The 14,869-nt window shown below is 42.0% G+C and overlaps 1 protein-coding gene across 4 annotated transcripts in view; it reads right to left on the bottom strand.

Moving 5' to 3' along the window:
- The window catches only part of C2CD3 (C2 domain containing 3 centriole elongation regulator), a 147,895-nt gene that overhangs the window by 14,790 nt on the left and 118,236 nt on the right, over positions 1–14,869 (bottom strand). For all 4 annotated transcript variants that reach the window (XM_037026238.2, XM_037026237.2, XM_037026239.2 and 1 more), the window contains 4 exons: positions 14,730–14,860; positions 8,725–8,886; positions 5,180–5,397; positions 1,430–2,351 (listed from right to left, as the gene is read on the bottom strand). In XM_037026238.2, coding sequence (XP_036882133.2) covers positions 1,430–2,351; positions 5,180–5,397; positions 8,725–8,886; positions 14,730–14,860 — 1,433 coding nt within the window. The remainder of the gene's footprint in view (positions 1–1,429; positions 2,352–5,179; positions 5,398–8,724; positions 8,887–14,729; positions 14,861–14,869) is intronic.

Here is a 14,869-nt window from a genome sequence, read left to right as displayed (position 1 = left end):
GCTGCCTGCAGGCCAGGCTCTTTCACATGGCCATTCCTCTGCACACAGTTTGCTGTGTCTAGAACTTTCTCCCGTCTCTGCCTACAGAATGCCTATTCATCTTTGAGGCCCAGTCCCACTGCCTCGCTTACTGGGCTGCCCCCGAGCAGTGTGACGGTAGGTCTCCTCCTCTTGCTCCCTAGCATTCTGTCCACGTCTCATCAAGAACTTAGAACAGTCGCCTGCCATTGCCTGTTTATGGTTTCTGTCATTACCTGCCTTCTTCCTCAGAGAAGTCGCTTCTCAGGGCAAGATCTGATTCGAACCTGTCCTCAGTATGCAGCACAGGGCCTGCCAGTACTCATTTTTTAAAAGAATGGATAGTTGGAAAGGTCCAAACTAAAGCAGTAACCTTAGAACCTGACACATGTGACTGCTCCTCCATAGGCCATACGTTCTGAGCTCAACTATATGTTCAGTTCAAAGTACATTTACCAGTCACTTCTCTTTACAAAGTCCAGGGGATGCAGAGAAAGACAGGTCCCAGACCTACCTGGGGAGTCTGGTGGGTAAGGAATTACTGCCTCTAGTTTATAGCTGAAGAAACAGAGGCGCAGAAAGGTTAAACTATATGCCTGATGTTGTACAACTTTTGAGAAGCTGGGTCTAGAAGGGTGGAAGTCAGGTGCCCTGATTGCAGTAGAGAAAGATCTCTAGTGAGGCAACAGATGTGAGGGCTGCTGATGGTGCCGGGTGGATTCTTTTCCCCCAACACGTCCACCTGCATTTCAAAGGGGAAGAGAGGGCATGTCAGGTGCTCCTTCTCCCCATTAACACTGCCAAACTGGGGGACTTGGGAAAATCCATTTCACCTGTGCCCACTTCCCCTCTCCTTGTTGCCATCACTTGCCTTTAAAAAAAAAAAATTAAGCATTAGGCAAGTCACTATAACTTTGAGCCTGTTTCCCCACATGCAAAATAGGATGATCTCGCCCTGAAAGGCTTGGCAATGACTGAATGAAAAATGCGCATAAAGCGCCTGAGTAGAGTGCTCAGTCAGTGGTAGCAGTCTTTCTCTCCCTTCTCTCAAACCCTCCACTTCTATTCCAACTGAGAGTGATGCTCTCATTCCTTACATCCACAGCCTTGCCTTCAGGGGTAAAATACCTGCTAGACTGAACAGACAAATCGGGTTAGGCTAGGCTAATGACCATGCTCCCAGCATCTGCACCCGGTTCAGAGCACTGAGCTTCAGCAGGCTGGTGTTAACGGGAGCCGAGCACTTTGGCAGTGCAGGCGAGTCTTCTGAAAGCACTTTCCAGGCCTCTCAGTGCATCCCATGAGGATGGCCACGGCTCAAGCTCAAACTTACTAGGCAGGCCTAAGCACCAGTGTCCAAAATGCCTAGAGATGGTGTAAGGGGCTAGGTGAGGGAAACAGCAAAGGATACAGGAGGCTCTGCCTTGTGGACACCTCTGATCCAGAGGTGCCCTTGTTCTGCCTGATGTCAGGGCAGCCGACGGGTGGCCCCTTACTGTTTTCCCTTCTGCTCAGGGAGGCTAGGTGTAGAGGGAGATTCTCAAAGCTATCAGCAGAGTCACTCAGCTCACTGGAGACAGCTTCATTCTCAGCCTTAGCCTCTGGCCTGGGCTCCTGGTTCTGATCTGCTTTTGGTGAGATCAGTCCAACAAAGGCGTTGCTCTTCTGGGCTCCTGAGAGTGTCACATGGGAGATGAGCTGAGGGCCTGCTGAGGCAGGCTCTCCAGCCCTGGCCTTTGAGGATTCGTCCTCACAGAGAACAAGACTTTGGCTAGGAGAGTCCGGCCTTGGCAGGTGGCGGTTGACAGCCCTTTCTGGGCTGGACAGAAGGCCACTTCTGACCTTGAGGTCCTCTCTGGGGAAAGGCTCTGTCAGAGGACAAGAGGGGCCTTCCCTCTGTACTTCTTCAGGCTGAAGGCTGATGATCTCACTTGTGTCTGACATGAAACTGGACCAAGGACTGGTTTTGTCTGTCATGGTGGTGATCTCATTGAGGGTCCTGGGCTCAATGATGTCTTCTTCATAGTCCTCATCACTGTAGGCTGGGCCTACCGCAGGGTCCTCAATGCTCTGCATCCTTGTAATGGGCACTGTGTACCCCCGGAAATCATGGAGCATTCCTCTTCCAGCTGAAGTCTCTTCAAGAGGAGGAGGAGGCAGGGAGTTTCTGCTCTCATCTGGAGCTCTTGCCAATGGCAGGTCTGGAGTTGTGCTTTGTTCTTGCATGGCCACTGTGTCCTGATCACTGGGTAGAGTGGTGACATCTCTGTTTCTACTCTTGGCTAGGTGAGAACTCAAAGATGCTTGAGAATTCCTGGTGATATTCTGCAGATCTAAACAGCAAGAGAAACCACTCTTACTATAAGGTAGGGCCACAGACCACTCAACTTGCCGATACTAGCCCCCAGCTTTAGATATTTTCTTGCAACCAGACTTTCAACAAATCGTAAAGATAGTTAATCTACCCAAGAGTCAGTGAAACTGTATCAAGGCAGTACAATTTTTAGCACTTAATTCTAATATTAGAGGACCACTATCTAATCTATTTATAGTAGTGCTTCCATCTGTGGAAACACTTTCAGAGACAATTTGCTCATATTCAGGAATTCTTGGGAACTGGGAGTCCTAGTGGGCATATTCATGCTTCCACTTACTTCAGTAATTACCTATATTAAAAACCAAAATGAGAATCTACTCATTTACCTATTTGATGACAGTTATCAGATCTATTTTATTTGGAAAATAAAAGCAAGGAATTATCACCTAAATGGCAAGGCAGGGGAGGTTTATGGAGAAAATGTAGGCAGTGTGGGATGTTGCAAAGAGCAGAGGCTTTTGGAGCTGGTCAGTCTCAGGTTCAAATCTCTACAGTCACTTGTCAACTCTGTGGTCATGAGCAAACTATCCTCTCTGTGCCTGTTTATCTTATAATGTGATTAACACTACTCTTTTCACAGGGTTATGGTGAAGAATACATGAGATAAATGGACATATACTGTGTGGCATATATATATATGTATATATATAAGTATTAAGTATATATATATATATACTTAAATAAATGAAGCTGTAGTCACTTCAAATTGCTTTTGGGGTGAAATGGGAGGGAATAAAATAATAAATAGGCCTAGTAAATGATTTGCTTTCATGATTATCTGAGAAGAGAAAATTAGGAATTGGAAGGTAAATTTGACTCCTGGGGTGTAAGGTTACACCTAGTGGAGTGCTCAGCCTACAGGAGGTGCTGGCTGAGTTTAATACATTAACAATTTTCAGGTCTCAGGGGGGAGTTAGTAGATGTATGAAAGTGGAACATCCCTGCCCGCAAATACGAACAGGAAACAGGGAGCAGACTTACTTGATTCTGATCTTTCGGCCTGAACTACCTTTGTCTTGGAGCAGTCTTTCTGCTTTTACAAACCAGCCCATCCTTTAAGGACCTGTTCCACTGCATCTCCTCCAGGAAGCCTTCCCAGATGTACCAGCTGGATGGGATGGCTATATGGCTTTGTTCTACAAGAAAGTACTTAAGAATATGCTACTGTATAACTGTCTGCATGTTTTTCTCATCATTTTGTGGGCTTCTCAAAGTCAGAGACTGTCTGATTCATGTTGCATTTTCAGGGCCCAGCAAAGGACCTGGCACATACATTTGGCAGACATGAACCCCAACTCAGTAACTCACTCTCAAGCTTTACCTGTATTTACCTAATGACTTCCTCAAAGGTGTAGAGATATGATGGAGGCAGAGGCTGTTTGTTCAAACGGGTTTCCTTGAAACATTCATCCCTCCCTCCCAAAATTCATCTTCTTCTTGTGAAAATCAATTCATTCTGTCGTTCTCTTGGTTAGAACTCTACTTTCTTCAAGGATAAAGATTAAATGTCCAAGCTTGGCCTTAAGGCTCTCCAACATCAATCCTCCTTCTCTCTCCTCTTTCAATACAGTTCCCTAAAGGGATTCCTGGCTACTCCACCTCTTCTCCAGACAAGCCTCCCTTGGTTCTGTTCTGACGCTTTCCTTCTGGGGGACAGTTTCCTTGGTTGACTACGGAATGTTTGCTTTGTGAAAGCAGAGGCAATGCCTGTCTTGCCCACTAATGTATCCTCCTGGAACTAGTAACACAATAGTGCCTGGCATAATTGGTTGTCAGTGAATGACTGAATATTTCCAAGGAAGTAGAAGCCAGAAGCCACATGCAGAGTATACCTCTGGGGCCCTGGCAACCAACAGGTTAGGTATCTGGGAAATGAGGGTAGGAAGGAGGTTTGTACCTAGTATCAGTCACGGTGGCTTTTCCTACTTGAAACAGAGAACACTGAATTCATTTATCATTGTGTACAATGTACACATTACATTTTGCTTCAGGAAAAAGGACTTCAAGTGAGGGCTAAAGGTGCTGATCTAATTGTTTTCTCAATATTCCCCAAAGTGTTCTTGATATATGTACGTTTGCACACATTAACCCTGTTCTCTGACTCAATAGGGTGCAGTAGGACCCAGGAATCTGTATTTCAAAGTAAGTACCCCATTCTTATGCTCAGGAAAATTTGGAAAAATACTTGTTACAGAGTGGTCTCTGGGTTGCACAGTGGAATTACTTGGTTGTATGAAAGATACTGATGTCTGGATCCCACCCTCAAAAGATCCTGATGCAACTGATCTATATATAGTACAGCCTGGGCATCTGAATTTTTAAAAGCTCCTCAGTATGTACCACCAACATTCAGAATCATCTATGGTACTTGCTAAAAATGCAGACTAATGTGCTCTGAGAAAGAGAATACATTTGCAGTTGATTTTTTCTGAAAATGAGTGGCACAAGTTCAGAGTTGCTACTGAAGAATTCGTTAAATCCATCCCCCTCTTTTTTTGGCTGGAGAACCTCAAGAAGGGGAGGGTATGCTGAGTCAAGTACTTACATCTGTGCCAGAAACCGACCAAGGCCCTGAGCCGGCTCTCCTGCCTCTCAGTCCTGTGCATGTTCCCTGTGCTACGCTGCGGTGTCTCCCTTCACAAGAGACAGTCAGTAAGTAAGCAGGACAGCAAAAGTTGCTGTTCTCTATTGTCATAGGCGCTTGTCTGAAGGCAGATATTCAAGTGTTTTCTGAATAGGCACCAGTGACCATAACTCCTCAACAAGAGGGTCCCTGAGCCATACCCGTGATTAATGAGCTGACTTGTAACACCAGGTTATTGGATTTCTCCAGGATGCACTGGCTCTCGGAGTCTAGGCTGCTGGCTCCCAGCCCCAGATGGTCCCTCTGGGTCTCCTGGCACTGCAAGATGGTATGAGTCTGGGGACTGAGGGGAACTAAAGGCTTGGTGAGCTTCTGGCTGAAGTACCGCTGGATCTGATCTAGCTCATTCATATTCCTTCTGTAAAAAAAGAAGGGGAAAGAGGACAAAGGGTCATTCACTGAGATTACAAGCATCTCTTATGTTCCCCTGACATTCTACCACTTGAGCTAGGACCTTAATACCTCTCTCTTGTTCTATTAATACTAGGGCTCTCTCTCATCCTCCAACTCATCCTTCATCTGCCTATAATCCTGTTGCCAGGGACAACTTTCGCCCCCTTCTGTCTGGTTAATGCAATTCCTCTGCTAATGTCTAGCAAAAACCTCACCTTCTTATAGGAAACTATTCTTAACACAATCCTCTTTCTCTGACACAATAAGGCCTTTCTCTGGGCTAACGCTGACCTGTGCTACCACAAAACCATTCCTGATTGTTGAAGCAAGGGATCTCTCAGCAAGTCTACCCCGAGCCTCTAAATTGGCCTAAGGGCTCCTCCTCAGTGTTCCATGGTTCCTTCTGTGCTCTTCCATCACACCACGTGTTTGTTTCTCATCTATTCCTCCTGAGGTGCCGTTGCCGTGAGCGCTGTGCTGATCCCTCTGTACCTATTGCACCAGCATAGTGCTTGGCACAAAATAAACAAACACTGAATCGTTAAACAGACATGAATAAATGACTTAAAGAATCTGTTCAAAAACCTTTAATGGAGCCACATTCATTCCTACCATTGTCTAATGAGAAATCACACCAACTGCTACTACTTTCAGTTGCAAAAGATTTCATGGTTTATGCTTTCAAATGCATTATCTTGTTTATTGCTCACCAACCAGAGTAGGTCTGTAATTATTGTTTTATAGATAAAGAATGTGAGGATCAGAGAATTTAAGTGATTCATACGGGGTAAATAGCAGTATGCAGCTACTCAGAATTTGGGGCTGCATGTCTTGTGATTTTTCTGTGATCATAGATCAGCCCTGCCCAGCTGAGTTTATTCCTGCTTCATACCTCTGAATGCTGGAAACTGAGCTGAAGCTAACTCCCCTGTACTGTCCCTATTCCATTAAACTGCTGAGGTGCTCATATTTCTCCTTTTCAAAGTCATCCCACCCAATCACTGGACCACATCTTCCTTAAACTCTTTCCCTACTGGCATCTCCATCAACTTTCTGCCTTAGATTTTTCCCTTAGTTTTCTCACTGCATGTTAGTTAAGCTTCTCTAACTAGGCCATGAGCATCTGGTAACAGAAGATAATATCTTAATCTTCTCTATTTCTTGAGTACACTCAATGTGCCTGGTACAGTTGGCACAACATAGATACTAAATACTCGTGAAGTAAACCAAACCCCTTCTACCTTTTTGTTAAGAATAGTCTGCATGTCTTAGAGTCAAAGCCAAATTAAATAAGAGGAAAGGGTGATTTTCATTCTGTCATTAGAAGCCATAACTATCAAATCACAGTGGATTTACTTAGGTGTGTTATCTATGCCACATAGATAAGTACCTGTTGCAGGAATATGCAAACAAATGTAAGCTTGGTGAACCTCTGGAAAATATGCAAACCCAACTGGCTTTGTCAGAGGTTCTGGGTGCAGAACCTATTAATGCCAAGCCACAATTTTTCTCATCTGTGAGTAAGGTTTATTGATTTTGCCTGGCAGGCTTCATAGGATTGCTGTGACTCAAATGAAAAGAAACACTGTTTTAGGGCTCTCAGAACCCAAGGAAATAATGCAAAATTGTTTCATCTCATTTAGTAGAGAATTTATATATAGCAGTGGTTCTCAAAACCTGGTTCTAGAACTGGCAGCATTAGCAATGCCTGAGAACTTGTTGGAAATACAGAATCTTAGGCCCAAGTCCAGACTGAGATCAGGAACTGTGTAAGTGGGTCCCCCCCATCACTGCTCTAACAAGCCCTTTACGTGATTCTGATACACACTAAATGCCCTAGGGTAGTAGTTTTACCCTGGTGATTTGGGGCCTTCGGAGATATTTTTGGTTGTCACACTTGGGGAGGGGTGCCAGCCCTGGCGTCTAGTGGACAGAGGCCAGGGATGCTGCCAGATGACCTACAGTACACAGGACATGCCTCCACAGCAACATCTCTGGCCCAGATGTCAGCAGTGCTGCAGCTGAGAGAAACTGTTCTAGGTAGGAGAGGTTTTTTTCTTTTCTTAGTGGATCCTCAAATACGTTATGTGAATGACCCAATAAAACGCAGCCACACCAACAATGGTTTTACTCAGCATCCAGTCTCCAGCTGAGAATCTTACATGACAACCTGAACATATTACTTCTGTAAGCCTGATCAGTTTCCCACAGTCTAGAGCATGACTATTCAATCCCTTTTAACCCATGTCCCACCAATCATAAATATTTTCCCAGTCTTTTCTGAGCTTGCTTTATGAAACCAATAGGTTATTTTTTTCCAAATATAAAACCTTTTCCCACAAACTTTACACACTCTCTTCTTCCCCTCCCCATTGCTTTACACTTGAGAATCATTGGCTAAAAGTCCAAACTCTTAGCCTGACATTCGAGGCCCTTCAAGATTTGACCCCTACAGAACTTGCCCTGCTCCTTTACGTCCTACGTGCAGCTTTACCCTAACCGCACTGCTGGTGTCTCCCTAAGCTTGCAGTTGTATGGCTCTGGGCCTCAGCACGTTTTTTCTGTTCCTAATGCCCCCACAACATTTGTTGACTTTCAAACGACCAGTTCAAACATGCCTTCTTTAAATCCTTCCATGACCAACCTAGAATGTCATTCTTCCTCCATCTACCCTTGGCCAGGAAACCTGCAGCTCCTATCATACGTCATTATAATCATCTAGCAACATGGTTATCTCCTCCACTGGGAATGGCAGAGCTGGAACTGGAAGTCAAGCCTATTAGACACTGAAGACAAGTCCTTTCCACTGCACGGCACTTTTTACTAGATAGTCCATTGGCTGCCCAATAATCTGTAATGGCCCTTTCAGTTCTCACAGTGCTTCTCTGGCTCAGGTGATGACTAAACTAGAGACAGGGAAGCATTAACAGGACAGATGCTGGCTTGGAAGAACTGTGGGGTTGTGGGGATAAAGACGGCAAGCAGAGAGAGGCTTTGTAAATTGTCAAGTAGATGTGAGGCTATTAAGCTTGGTGAATAACCTAGTTTCTATACTAACAGGTGGATCAGTAATAGAGCCCCTGAAGGACTGGAAGGCCCCACGCTGAGACAGACGCATCCATGAGGAATCCTGTGAGGCTCCAGAGTCCAACGCAACACTAACATGCACAAGAGTCCGTATAAACCTTCCAGAGTGTGGGATCTGATACAAAGCAGGACCGCAGGCTGCCACTGCTTATTCACCTTGTACTCCACAGGATTTTCCATGTCTTTTCTCAGTAGAGGGTCTCACCTGAGAGAAGTCAGAATGGAAGGATGGGAGGACAAGGGCGATGTGGTCAGTCTGTTATCGTCTGGCCCGACTGCCTCCCCATGCTGCAGGGATTCATGAAATCGGCGGATGTTCTGCACATGTTCCTCATGGCGTGATGCCTGGCTTCTTGCAGTACCACTTCTGTCAGAAGTAAATGGGGGCAAAATAAATTCCCAAAATAAATAAGTAAATAAAGGGGCAATGAGAAAACTACTAGTGACAATAAATCACTCTTCTGAAATGGTTTTTCAAATCTGTCCCCATTACCACATTCTCACTTCATTAACTCTTGTTTGGATTACAGCCATCTCCCAAATAATCTTGCCTTCAGTATTACCCATGTCCCTTTAACAAACTCTCCACATTTTAGTCTGAGTGATTTTTTAAAACCACAGATCTGAAGTTAACAAGAACAACAGTGTTTAGGGAGTCCTTATTATATTATGTGCCAAGCACTTTTCTAAGCATTCAACATACACTGACCTGTTTATAATCACTAACATTCCTTTCTAGTTTTGGCTTCTCTCTCTCTTTTTTTATTTAGGTATCATTGATATACACTCTTATGAAGGTTTCACAAGAAAAACAATGTGGTTACTACATTAACCCATATTATCAAGTCGCCGCCCCATACCCCATTACAGTCACTGTTCATCAATGTGATAAGATGCCACAGAGTCATTACTTGTCTTCTCTGTGCTACATTGTCTTCCCCATGACCCCAACACACCATGTGAACCAATCATAATACCCCTCAATCCTCTTCTCCCTCCCCCACCCCTCCCCTTTGGTAACTGCTAGCCCCTTCTTGGAGTCTGTGTGTCTGCTGCTATTTTGTTTCTTCAGTTTTGCTTCGTTATACTCCACAAGTGAGGGAAATTATTTGGTATTTGTCTTTTTCTGCCTGACTTATTTCACTGAGCATAATACCCTTTAGCTCTATCCATGTCACTCTTATGGCTTAATAATATTCCATTGTGCATATGTACCACCTCTTCTTTATCCATTCACCTACTAATGGACACTTAGGTTGCTTACATTTCTTGGCTATTGTAAATAGTGTTGTAATAAACATAGGGGTGCACATGTCTTTTTGAATCTGGGATCTTGCTTTCTTTGGGTAAATTCCTAGGAGTGGAATTCCCGGGTCAAATAATATTTCTATTTTTAGTTTTTTGAGACACCTCCATATTGCTTTCCACAATGGTTGAACTAGTTTACATTCCCACCAGCAGTGTAGGAGGGTTCCATTTTTTCCACATCCTCACCAGCATTTGTTTTTCCTAGTCTTTTCGATGATGGCCTTCCTAACTGGTGTGAGGTGATAACCATTGTGATTTCAATTTGCATTTCCCTGATAATTAGCGATGTGGAGCATCTTTTCATGTGCCTGTTGGCCATCTGAATTTCTTCTTTGGAGAAATATCTGTTCATATCCTCCACCTATTTTGTAATCGGGTTATTTGCTTTTTGGGTGTTGAGGTGTGTAAGTTCTTTATATATTTTGGATGTTAACCCCTTGTCGGATATATCGTTTACAAATATATTCTCCCATACTGTAGGGTGCCTTTTTGTTCTGCTGATGGTGTCCTTTGCTGTACAGAAGCTTTTTAGCTTGATGTAGTCCCATGTATTCATTTTTGTTTTTGTTTCCCTTGTCCGAGGAGATGCGTTCAGGAAAAAGTTGCTCATGTTTATATTCAAGAGATTTTTGCCTATGTTTTCTTCTAAGAGTTTTATGGTTTCATGACTTACATTCAAGTCTTTGATCCATTTTGAGTTTACTTTTGTGTATGGGTTTGGACAATAATCCAGTTTCATTCTCTTGCGTGTAGCTGTCCAGTTTTGCCAACACCAGTTGTTGAAGAGGCTGTCATTTCCCCATTGTATGTCCATGGCTCCTTTATAGTATAGTAATTGACCATATATGCTTGGGTTTTATATCTGGGCTCTCTAGTCTGTTCCATTGGTCTATGGGTCTGTTCTTGTGCCAGTACCAAATTGTCTTGATTACTGTGGCTTTGTAGTAGAGCGTGAAGTTGGAGAGCGTAATCGCCCCAGCTTTATTCTTCTTTTTCAGGATTTCTTTGGCTATTTGGCGTCTTTTGTGGGTTCATATAAATTTTAGAATTACTTGTTCTAGTTCACTGAAGAATGCTGTTGGCTTCTCTTTTCTATCTATAGAACAAATCTCAAATTCCTTAGCATGGTACCCAAGAACTTGACTCCAGCAAGTGCCTTCTTTAAATAACAGCCTCACTGAGACAGAATTCACAATTCATCCTTACATAGTATACAATTCAATGATTTTTAATACATTCATAGAGCTGTGCAATTGCTACCACAATCAATTTTAGAACATTTTCATCACCTCAAAAAGAAACCCCATTCCCATCAGCAATCACTCCACATTTTCTCCTACTCCTACCCACCCAACCTCCCAGCCCCAGGGAACCATTACTTTCCAACTTTTATAGATTTGCCCAATCTGGATAGTTTATATAAATGGAATCATATAATATGTGGTCTTTCGTGACTGGCTTCTTCCATTAGCATAATTTTAAAGAAGTTTCATGTATGTTGTAGATATATCAGAACTCCATCCCTTTTCATGGCTGAGTAACTTTCCATTATACAGATAAACTGTATTTTGTTTATCTAGTCATCAATTGATAGGCATTTGAGTTGTCTGTGTTTTTGATTATTAGGAATAATCTGCTAAACATTTGTGTACATGTTTTTGTGTGGACAAATGTTTTCATTTCTTTTGGCTATATACTTAGGAATTGAATTATTGTATCATATGGTTAAATATTTTATGGAATTGCCAAACTGTTTTCCAAAGCATCTGCACCATTTTAAAATCCCATCAGCCATGTATCTGGGTTCTAATTTCTCCACATCCTCCCCAACACTTGAGATATTTGTCTTCTTCATGATAGCCATTTTACTAGATGTGAAGTAGCATATCATTATGGTTTTTATTTACATTTCCTTGAGGGCTAATGACATCAAGCATCTTTTCATGTGCTTATTGACCATCTGTACATCTTTGGTGATATGTCTATTCAGATCATTTGCCCATTTTTATTTGGTTATTTGCTTTTCATTATTGAGTTATAAGAAACCTTTATATACTCTGGATACAAGTCCCTTGTATTGCAAAATATGATTTGCAATATTTTCTGCCATTCTGTGGTTGTCTTTTCACTTTCTGGATGGTATCGCTTGTAGCACTGAAGTTCTTAATTTTGATTGATCCAATTTATTTACTTTTGTTACTTCTGCTTTTGGTGTCATATTTAAGGAATCATTGACTAACCCAAGGTTACAATGATTTATTCTTATGTTTTCTTCTAAATTTTATAGTTATATAGCTCTTACATTTAGGTATATGATCCATTTGGAATTAGTTTTTGTATATGGTATGAGAAAGGGGTCCAGCTTTAATCTTTTGCATGCAGATATCCAGTTACCTGGCAACCATTTGTTGAAAAGGTAATTCTTTCTTCATTAAACCATCTCAGCACGTATGACATCTTGGCATCCTTGGCACATGGGTTTACTTTTGAATTGTCAATTCTATTTCATTGGTCTATATTTCTATCCTTCTACCAAGTAGTACACTGTGTTTACAGCAGCTTTGTAGGAAGTCTTGAAAATGTGAATTTTGTTCTTATTTTTCAATATTGTTTCACCTATTCTGTATTCTTTGAATTTCCATATGAATTTTAGGACTAGTTTGCCTATTTGCATGAGGAATCCAGCAGGAATTGGGATAGGAAGTGTGTTGAATCTGTAGATCAATTTGGGCGGTTCTATCATGTTAACAATATTGAGTCTTCCAATCCATGAAAATTAGATGTTTTTCCATTTATTTAGACCTTGTTTAATTTTTTTCAACAATGTGTTTGTATTTCTCAGAGAGTAAGTTTTATATTTCTTTTGTTATATTTTTTAATTATTTTATTATCTTTGATGCTATTATAAATGGTATTGTTTTTCAATTTTATTTTGGATTATTTGTTGCTGATATACAGACACACAACTGATTTTATATATTATGTTTTAAAAGTTTCTCAGTTAAAATTTTTAATGTGGTACAATTTGATAGATATAACCTATATAAACAAACCTCTGAGGTCATCAATAAGTTTAAGAGTATAAAGGGGTTCTGAAGTGGCAATGTTTGAGAAGTCCTACTTTACTGAGGTATAACCAGTATATAATCAACTTCAGACATTCAAAGGGTACAATATGAGGAATTGTTGACATATGTGTACATGTAAGGAAATCATTACCACATCAAGATAATGAACATATTCATCACCCAGATGTTTCTTCCTGTCCTATCAATTCTGTCCTTGCTCCATTCTTTCTGCCTTGTCCCTAGGCAACAACTAATTTGCTTTCTGTCACTATAGATTAATGTGGATTTTCTTCTTTTCTTTTTTTTAATTAAACAATCTTATGAAGGTTTCACAAGAACAATATTGTGGTTTCAACATTCACCCATATTATCATGTCCCCACCCCCCAACCCCACTGCAGTCACTGTCTATCAGCCCTGTAAGATGCTATAGTCATTACTTGTCTTCTCCAGGCTGTACTGCCTTCCCCATAACCTACCTATACTGTGATTGCAAATTATAGTGCCCCTTATCCCCTTCTCCTTCCCCACCACCCTTTCTAACACCTCCCCTTTGGCAACCACTAGTCCTTTCTCAGAGTCTGTGAGTCTGCTGCTATTTTGTTCCTTGTTCTGTTTTGTTTTTATACTCCACAAGTGGGTGAAGTCAATTAATGTGCATTTTCTAGAATCTGTATTAATGGAATCGAAAGTATACTCTTTTTTGTCTAGTTTCTCTAAACATAGTTAAGATTCATTTTGGTGTATATCAATCTTGCCTTTCTTTTTTATTTTTGAGGGTATTGTACTGTGTAAATACACCACAATTTGGCTATCCTTGGCTGGCTGGCTGGATTAGACTATGTCATTTTGGTATGACCCTTTTGAAGTGGGAACAGGGACATTTCTATGTAGGCAAAAAGCAAACTACTGAACTTTTAGCTTTTACAATCACTAAATAGTAGCCTCACCATTGATTTTTATACTTTTTTCCTTGTATCAGTCCCCTTCTCCTACCCATATGTCTTGCTGACTGGCTGCGGTCAAGGTAACACCCATAAAATAAATTACAGAGAAGCTATCTCAACTTGGGATTGAGGATTTGACAGACACACAGGCTCCCTTTATGCAGAGGGCAGTGGCTCTCTTTATGTGGTAGGAAAGCTTTCAGGTAGAAAGCTACGTAGCACTGAAATGGGCCTCTGAGTGGCTTAGCAGTAATAGTGAGTGTCTTTCTCAGAATACAGATGCTAGTCAGTAACTGCTGCTGCCGTAGTGGCTGCTAGAGAGAATGATTCCTTGCCTTCTCCCCAAGGTGGAGAGTTAGACATCAGAAGGTGTGGTGGAGGCACAGGGATGCCGGTGGTGCTGGGGCCTGGAAGGGAGTGAGGTGGGAGGAAGCAGTCCTATTCTGAGACTCTGCCCTTTGACAGGATGGGCTGTGCTCCAGCCCTGAGAACCGGATGCATATCCACGACTGACTTGGTGAAAAGGATGGGCCAGGTACTTTTTACAAAATAACCCAGCTCACAAGTTTGGGAGGGGAAAGATCATTTGATTCCACACAACTGATAATGGGTTTTAGGGATAAAGGCTAAAGTCCTCTAAGGAAAAGCGAAAAGTATCCTTTGCACCAAAGCTATCTTTTTGATAGCAGTGAAAGTTCAAGTTCCTATTTTATAAAAATTTTGTTTTCATAGGATCCTGGGGTTCCCAGGGTTATGATAGATCAACAAAGCTCAATCCCAATCTCTAGCTTCTCTACCTTTAATAAAGGAAAGAGAGAAATGACAAGCCAGTTCTCACACTTCCAATTCTTTGACTCCATTTCTTCCCATCATTAAGAAATCACTCACCTCCCAGGAGAGAAGAAATCAAATTCCTTTGATGAGGTGTGAGCAAGTTCTGTGTTCTGTTTTACAATGCAACTTGGGAATGCAGCATATACATCAGAAGCAGGGAAGGAAAAGGTACTATATGTTGGGATCTGTAGAAA

The sequence above is a fragment of the Manis javanica genome, chromosome 11 (assembly GCF_040802235.1).
Source record: "Manis javanica isolate MJ-LG chromosome 11, MJ_LKY, whole genome shotgun sequence".
NCBI classification, from domain to species: Eukaryota; Metazoa; Chordata; class Mammalia; order Pholidota; family Manidae; genus Manis; species Manis javanica.
Note: the sequence above shows the minus strand (reverse complement) of the source record. Positions and strands in the feature narration are given on the sequence as shown.